This window comes from Anopheles coustani, chromosome X, assembly GCF_943734705.1.
Source record: "Anopheles coustani chromosome X, idAnoCousDA_361_x.2, whole genome shotgun sequence".
Classification (NCBI taxonomy): domain Eukaryota; kingdom Metazoa; phylum Arthropoda; class Insecta; order Diptera; family Culicidae; genus Anopheles; species Anopheles coustani.
In genome coordinates this window covers 9,953,503-9,962,083 of record NC_071290.1, presented here as the reverse complement: position 1 = coordinate 9,962,083, position 8,581 = coordinate 9,953,503, and the positions used below count along the sequence as shown (strand labels likewise).

Here is an 8,581-nt window from a genome sequence, read left to right as displayed (position 1 = left end):
TTTATCCTCCCTCAGGGGACACCACCACCCCCCTACCCAGAAGACCGCCCGCCCGGTACCGGGAAGTAATCTTGTTAAAGGAAAAGTTTACAACGGCATAAAACCTTCTCCGCTCCGCAAACGCAAACGCAAGCGCTCGCCTCGGAACTGGAATCATCCGCAACCGGCACCACCTGCACCGCGTGGGATTGGCGTAGTGGAAGTGGTGGGGAGGGGGAGGCGATTCGAGAGCACATAAAATCCTGTTTAAAATAAATAAACTTGCAATAAATCAAATTTTTAAGACACGAAAAGTGCAGATAGACGAAAAACATAATAATACCATCAACAACTGTCGATTGTGTGATGGAAATTTCGGTGGGGGGGGATGCCGTTAGTGGAAGCACCGAACGAATCGTTCTTTTACTCCGACCGGCCCCACCACCACCACCACCCACGGGAAATGTGCTCGTAAAGCGGCGGTTGAGAAGAATAGCGACCGAATCGTCCGATAGCATTAAGGGTGAGCCGATCGAATTGCCGAGCGGATGGTAATGATGGGGAGGGAGGGGAAGATGCGGCGGGTGGGATACGGCCCGAAGTGTCCCGGAACCGGCCGCGGCGGGTGCCTCTCCGATGGAGGCATAAAATCAAATCACAATCCCCGAAACTCGATCGAATAGTCGTAAAAATGTAATTTACATACTACCGACTCCGCTCCGCGTTGGCTCCGTCGCTCCCGCTCTCGCTCCTTGCGGTACTCCCCGGGGCCGATTGAGCGATTGGGTGCCATTTCGGTACAGGGTGTCGGTGCCCCAGTTCTCGAGAGCACATTCTCGAATGTGTGGCGGAACCGAAATCGCCAACTTCCAGCCCGGATAATTGGTGGGCTTGGAACAAACGCGCCTCGGGGATTCCGACTCCGCTCCGGGGATCCTCCTGCCCGGTAAGCCTTTTTCGTTTTTTTTTTTGTCGGAACGATGTGAAATCGTATATGGGTTTCCTGTTGGTTTTAGCACCGTACGGCTCGGGTCCTCGAGCAGTCGGGGTGGGAAGATGGCAACGCATCGTAAAATTGAATTATCACTCCGCAGGGGGAAGTCCGGGGGGGGATTGCAAATGATGTGCGCACCGCATGATGAACGATGGGCGACGGGTTGGTGCTAACTTGTGTCCTCCTGCTTGTTCGAGGGGCGTGAAAACAATTCTACAACGTACGAACTAACCGAGAATTATTCAAACACTCTCTCTCTCTCTCTCTCCCACACACAGGTTCACAAGGAAACTGCGACTGACTGTAGGGAGGTGAATCCGATCCGGTTCCGATCGCTAGCTAGGAGATGCATCGTACTCGGTAGCCGCCGAGGAAACACAACGGGAGCGAGCTACCAAACGATCGAGCACCTACAAGCACCGCTAGCTAACGCATACACGAACCTGCACCCAGCATCAATACACCTCATCCGTAATCGGAGGACGAAAGTCGACCCGCAAACACCATGTACAAACTATCGAACTCCACAATGAGCTTACGCCTGGTGGCGCTGCTGCTGGTGACGCTCACCGTCACCCGGACGGTACAGGCTGCCAAGACAGCCACCACCTCCGCCGCGAGCGGTGGGGCGGGCGAAGGAGCGGGCGTGCAGAAGTTCGCCATGGAGCCCCAGGACCAGACGGCCATCGTCGGCTCGCGGGTAACCCTGCCCTGCCGGGTGGAGTCGAAGGTCGGCCAGCTGCAGTGGACCAAGGACGACTTCGGGCTCGGGTGGCACCGGAACCTGAGCGGTTTCGACCGCTACTCGATGGTGGGCAGCGACGAGGAGGGCGACTACTCGCTCGAGATCAACCCGGTGATGCTGGACGACGAGGCCCGGTACCAGTGTCAGGTTGGGCGCGGCAAGGACGGTGAGTTGACCCCTGGAGGATGATTGGAAAATAGGAAACAATAACGAAATCCCACTGGAATGCTCCCAAGAGATGGTGATAGAGCTTCCACCGTTTAGCATGACGGTCTAATTTATAAACTGATAACATTCAACCTCTCAACTCGCGTCATTTATTCAAATGATTCCTAACACATACATTTTACATAATTTCCACATTTCCCGATAGCAAGACAGTCTGCTAAATGCATCATAAAATCGCTTATTAAGACCCTTAAAACATGCTTTATATTTTACAATAACTAGATATTGAATTGAAAATAATTAAAATTCGGAAGCTATTTTAGTTAACAAAAATCCACTGCTCGTGGAAACTTCCAAACAGAAATATTATCACCAACAAGGAGATCAAATATAAAATATCTAGAATTACATCTAACAAAAACACTCACTAAAATACATGCAATATTTACGGTGAATAAGTTAACTGAAAAGCTCTTTTCGTTTGTAAGAACAAAATTTAAACTAAACATGAAAGCAAAATTACATATTTTACAAAAACAAACACTGCAAGCAATAGATAACAACATTTTGAAAACGATAAACATGTGCCACCGTGATTTAGAAAACGACTAATTTATCAGAGACCCATAAAAAAAGTGCTTTACAAGTAAATTTATGACGTAACGAACAAGTACATGTCGAAAGCCCAGGAAGCCTCAATTAAAGCATTACATGATTTAGTAAAGCAAAATGGAGTTTTAATAACCGATGCTCTAAGTTAAGGTTTGGGATAAATCAGTAAAAATATACGAACAAAATAGAAAGTAATGTCTCAACGGTAAACGAGCTCATTATAATCACAGGGGTAGCACGAATAACTTAAGTATAGGTTACAAGATGAAGGAAAAATTGCAAAGCATTTTATTTGACCAGCAAATGTGTCAAAAAAATCGATTTACAAGCTTTAAAAAGGTTGAGTGTGCCCTTCGTCATTGAAAAATATATATTAAACATGGTAAAGGCACCGTGAAACACATCAAGGCAACTTTAAACCTCGGTGCTAAACTATAAACTCCGAAAGGTTTTTTTTATCTTCATAAGCTAGTTATAACAAGATTACGTATTAAAACAAAACCAAGCTATCCTTTAGTCTAACAATTTTCTAATGAAGTTTGACACGATTTACTGTAAAAACTCGTCCCTGTACTTTATAAATCAATCGATTACCAGAAGAAAATCATCAGAATAAAGACTGTGATTTAATTCTTCGATTTCTTGCCTATCTCCGAATACAGGTACGCCCGGCATTCGATCGCGATTTGCGACGCTCAGAGTATTAGTTCCGCCGGAACCGCCAAAAATCGTGCAGGGCAACTTTCTCGTCACCACCGAGGACCGGGAGATCGAGCTGGAGTGCGTGTCGGTGGGCGGGAAGCCGGCCGCCGAGATCACCTGGATCGACGGTGCGGGCAATGTGCTGACGAAGGGTATCGAGTACGTGAAGGAGCCGATCACGGATACCGGCCGCTACACGGCTAAGTCGATCTTGAAGCTGACGCCGAAGAAGGAGCACCACAACACGTCGTTCACCTGTCAGGCGCAGAATACGGCGGATCGGACATACCGCTCGGTGCGGCTGAAGCTGGAGGTGAAGTACGCACCAAAGGTGAGCGTGTCGGTGGTGGGTGGGGCGTTGGCCGGCGGCCGGATACCGGAGGGTGCCGAGGTGCGCCTATCCTGCCACGCAGATGCCAATCCGAGCGATGTCACGTACAAGTGGTACCGGGGTGACGAGCTTATCGTGGGCGACTATACGACGGAGATGGTAAGTAGCGGGTGGAGCTGGAGAGACTCCAGAATAGCAATGGCGGGAGGATACTAACATGCAGCGTGTATCCGTGTGCTCCTACAGATCATACACAACGTGTCGAAGGAGTACCACGACGTGGTGATTAAGTGTGAGGTGCACAACGCCGTCGGCAAGAGCGAGGAGAGCGAGATCCTGGACATCAGCTATGGGCCCACGTTTCGCACACGACCCCAGCCCGTCGAAACCGACCTGGACCAGAAGGTGACGCTCAGCTGCGACGTCGACGGGAACCCGCCGCCAGACATCATGTGGATCCACGAGCTGACCAGCCGGATCGTCTCGAACGCAGCCAACATCACGCTGATCGCGACCCGCGACACCGTCGGCAGCTACTGCTGCAAGGCGAGCGTGCGCGGCTTCCCGGAGATCGAGGCGTCGGCCACCATCTACCTGAAGGGCCCGCCGGTGATCCGCTCGCCGCGCCAGCAGACCGGCTCGGTCAACGACAACGCGCAGATCCAGTGCGACGCCATCTCCATCCCGAAGGCGCGCCTGGTGACGTGGACGTACAACGGGCTGGAGGTGAACAACGAGAACGACTACACCATCCTGGAGAACCACTCGCCCGAGGGCGTCCGCTCGACGCTCATCATCAACAACAGCCAGCGGCAGCACTTCGGCGTCTACAACTGCACCGTCGTCAACGAGTACGGCTCGGACTCGCGCGAAATACAGTTCACCCAGATGGAGGCATTCACCGTGCCGATGATCATCGTCGCATCTGCCGTCGGTTTCGTCGTCATCGTCATCTTCCTGATCGTGCTGATCCTCATCTTCCGCCTGCGCTGCTGTGACCGGAAGGACAAGAAGAACCTACCCCAGGCCGACGTCATTCCAGATGTAAGTTTCGATGGAAGGAAAGACTCACTCGAGAGTAGTAGCTCAAGACGTTTCCCACTTTCCCAACAGCACTACATCACCGAGAAGACGTGCAAGGAGAGCGACCGGTCGTCGAACGTGAGCGACCTCAAGATCGACCGGGACCACGAGTACTCGGAGACGTGCTCCGGCACGGACAGCATCGCCACGCGCCTCGCCATGAACATGCTCGGCTCGTCGAGCGGGGGCAGCAACAACAGCGGAGGTGGCGGCAGCGGCGGCCCCGGAGGTGGCGGCCCCATCGGTGGAGGCGGTGGCGGTGTACCACTGGCCGGCCCGGTGCGCATTCCCAGCGACTATCGGTAAGTCCTTTCCTTTATCGCCTTTCTCATCTGCTGCTGTGTACTGCTTGTTGCATACCTCTCAGGCGCAACAAAATGATTTCGAACCTCCACCTTAGTTCGTCCTCTAAAGCTAAAACGTCCCCTTGCTGGGTTATAAGCGAATAGTTTAAGACACGAAGATTAAGTACCTCTTCCTAATCCATAAAGCGGACAAAAGTAGGTATTTCGCGCTGCAAAACCAGAAAAGTAGCGGAACCTCTAATTTGGTAAAATTTTTAATCATTATGATTAACACACATCAAACAAATGCTATATCGGACAACAATCTAAATATTCGATTTTTCATCGAAAGTTAACAATGTTTGTTTTTGTATCGATAACAATAACAATAATATCGCAAAAACAAAACTAAACCAAAACAAAAATTTCGATTTTTGTTACTGGACGAGTTCCGAGAATTAAAAATAATGGAATAAAGCACAGGATGGAAACAAGCTATAGAAAATTAAAAAATCATTACTGCTTCAAAATACAAATAAAATAAGAAAAAGCTTTCTATTCCACTTTTTTGTTTTTAATTTACCTTTTAAATTTTGAAAAAAATAAATATGGTAAAAAACATGAAAAAATTCAAACCGCATTCAATTCGACCTTTTTTGATTCGCACCGAACTAGCGGAATGATGAAGTGGTGCATCAACAAATAAAAAACCGTAAAAAGAAAAGACTACAAGAATATATAAAAGTACCTGTTTACACATTCGAAAATTCTTCAAAAGTGGAAAACTTATAAAACAAAGCGTTATTTCAAGATTCTAAAGCACTATATTCTAGTGTTTATGTACAATCGTTTGCACAGTTTGCAACGTAATGGTTTGTTTTGATTGAGTTACAAAGCAAGTTGTAGGATGTGTGTCGAGTGAAGAATGAATGTTTTAAGAAGTGTTTCTCTTTAGAGTGAGCATTGCAATAAGAAAAGCACTCATGATAAATTTCAATTGAGATCTGACTTATGGCTTGCGGTACTGATTCGTTCTGTTATTGGTTTTTCGTATGTCTTCCCCGTTGGCAACAGGTACTCTGGTGACTATTCCGACGGCATCGGAGCGTTTCCGGCCAAGATTGGCCAGAGCAATGGCGGGTACGTGCCGTACGTCGACTACGCCCAGGACTACAACCTGCCGATGCACATGACGAACAACATGCAGCTGGCGAACGGGAACCTCAGCCTCACGCGCAACCGCGAACTGCGCCAGGACAACGGGCTGCCGAGCATCCAGAGTTCGCTGTTGGGCGGTTTGATGAGTAAGTGGCTTTAACTGTTTCCTTGTCTTATCTTTAGTCTTATTAGTTAGATGTTGTACCTGCGATTTGTTCGTTCGATGCTGACTTTATTCATTGACATTTGTTTGTTTTTCTCTTTTTTCTTTCTTTTTTCCTTCTTTCTTTCTTTCCTTCTTTCTTTTATGTTCTTGATTTACCTACTTCTCTCCATTGCCCTCTCTATCTGTTTCGCGGCCTTTACGTTGGTTTGTTGGATGTGGCTGCAGATACATCGCTGATGAACGCACCGAGCATAGATCCACGCTACAGTGCGACGTACGGCAACCCGTACCTGCGCAGCAGCTCCAACCACCTCCCGCCACTTCCGCCACCCAGCACGGCCAACCCGGCGGTCACCCCTGCCCCACCACCGTACAGCGCCAGCCGGCATCCGGCCACCTCGCTGCTGATGGGCGTCAACATCGGTGTCAACTCGGGCAGCGTGATGGGCATCGGTTCGAGCCTCACCAGCCCCGAGTCCATCCGCTCGACGAGCGCCGGCAGTGACCAGCAGCAGCAACAGCAACAACAGCAGCAACAACAACAACAGCAGCAACAGCAACAACAGAGTGGACAAGCCGTGAGTCAAACCGCCGGCAGCCCGGCCCCGGGCCAGTTCATCCTCCCGGCGAACGGCGACATCCGCAAGGGGGCGCTCGCAACCCACGTCTAGTGATCCTTCCGCAGCTTCATCCACCGAAACCCGACCCACGGGCGCCTTTGAGTTGTCCGAAGCGCGTCAACATCCGGTCACGTTGCCATCTGAGTAGGTTGTCGCCCCGGAACGGCGACCACTCCACACTGTCTCCTCATTTCCCACCCCCCGCGATTCCCTCCAAAATATGTACAAAAGCGGGCGATCGGAAGTCGGACGCTCAAACTTTTCCACCTTGAGTTGAGATCTCTTCTTCCCCGAGTGTTGCCAACGACACGAAATTTCTTCAGGGACATTTCTTCTGTTTCTCCTCTTTACGAATTTGCAAAAAAGGATGCTCGAAGATACTTACTTTGTTTTTAAAAATGAAAGAGTAAATGAGGCTTTTTAGTTTGTGGCTACAACCTGTTGTGCGACGATGCGCCTGAATGTATGCAATTGGTGATACACTAATTAGTTAATTTCCAGCTATGAGTGCTTTAAATGTTATTTGGACCTTCTATATTCTTCTACGGAATCAACCTAGAAATCATGTTTGAGGTCTTATTCCACAAAAGATCTAAAAAATTACCTTCTTCTGTAGACCTAACGCAGCCGTCTCTATTTAAAATTAATTTCTTCTGCTGCACTCCTTGGTTCATTACGCCCATCCTGTGTAGTTTACAAGGTAAAATACTACCTACTTAACCTGCAGTTAACATCCACAGCATGGTTAGCTTAAAACAGTGTTGTTCTTTTAACGCAATGATTAACTTTTCAATGTTCGAAAAGAATGCATGTGTCGCACTTTGCATACCTTCAGGCGCCAATGTGAAAACGCAGGGAGAAGAGAATCCCGGGCGTGACCTCATTTACCCATTTCCCGAAAAAAGTAATTGGAAACGAATGAAACAAATTTTTATCTTGACTCTTACTTTTATAATATGTTTAAAACAAAACAAAAACCAATATTGGCATGTTTTTCCTTCACTCTCTTGTCATTTCTTCCACAGAAAAAGCATTTCTGCTTACAGTTTTTTGCATATTAGTAAAGGCAGGAAAAGTTCCCTGTGTAGGTTCATGTTACAATCTGCTTGAGGGAAGAGGAAAACCAAACCTTAAGATTGTCCAATTTTCGGCGGTTCGACTTCGACTGCCTGCCGACCGTACGTGCAAAGACCAAACAGGTGTTGATGTTAGTCGGTTAGTCGGCATTGAATGTTGGTGGTTCATCCTTCGGCCTCCCGAAGTGTTCGGGGGTACACGAAGGGCTCCACGATAGTATTAAAAACCCTTTGGTGCGGACGTTCGCGTTTCTTCTGTTAGTTAGTTTGTTTGTTTGTTCTTGCCCCACCCCGCCCCAGGCCCGCCTCGGGAGACGCAACACCAAACCACACACCTCCCAAAGAGCCAAGAAAGGTACGTTGCCTCCTCTCGCCGTGCGTGTGTGCGTGTGTCTTTCCTCACACAACTATACACTGGGCGGCGGACACCTCGTTAAATGATCGCCGGATGCTGTTTCGTTAGCGCTTGCAAACGTTGTTAGAAATATCGTCCATCCTCCCCCTCACCCACTCCCCCCTCCCCCACCCCATTGCATTGATAAATGGATGCTTATGCTGGCTGTTAGATAAAAAAAAAAGTTGAAAAATGAAAAAAATTGCATGCTGCCGTATCATGTTCGCTGTCAGCACACCGTTTTCGACCTTTTACGTTCTACTTTCATT

General features: G+C 48.6%; 1 protein-coding gene across 1 annotated transcript; it reads left to right on the top strand.

Moving 5' to 3' along the window:
* Window positions 1–1,502: 1,502 nt before the first annotated feature.
* On the top strand, window positions 1,503–6,976 carry LOC131269701 (irregular chiasm C-roughest protein-like). Its single transcript, XM_058272194.1, has 6 exons — window positions 1,503–1,884; window positions 3,161–3,690; window positions 3,778–4,575; window positions 4,645–4,916; window positions 5,973–6,202; window positions 6,448–6,976. The coding sequence occupies exons 1-6, from the start codon at window positions 1,503–1,505 to the stop codon at window positions 6,891–6,893; spliced, it is 2,658 nt and encodes an 885-aa protein (XP_058128177.1). The 3' UTR covers window positions 6,894–6,976.
* The last annotated feature ends 1,605 nt before the right edge of the window (window positions 6,977–8,581 follow it).

Bases quoted from the DNA above. Each gene is read 5' to 3' on its own strand.
- LOC131269701 (XM_058272194.1), top strand. From the start codon at position 1,503: ATGAGCTTACGCCTGGTGGCGCTGCTGCTGGTGACGCTCACCGTCACC. The intron at 3,691-3,777 runs GTAAGTAGCGGG...GTGCTCCTACAG, and splicing joins GCGACTATACGACGGAGATG to ATCATACACAACGTGTCGAA. The intron at 4,917-5,972 runs GTAAGTCCTTTC...CGTTGGCAACAG, and splicing joins CGCATTCCCAGCGACTATCG to GTACTCTGGTGACTATTCCG.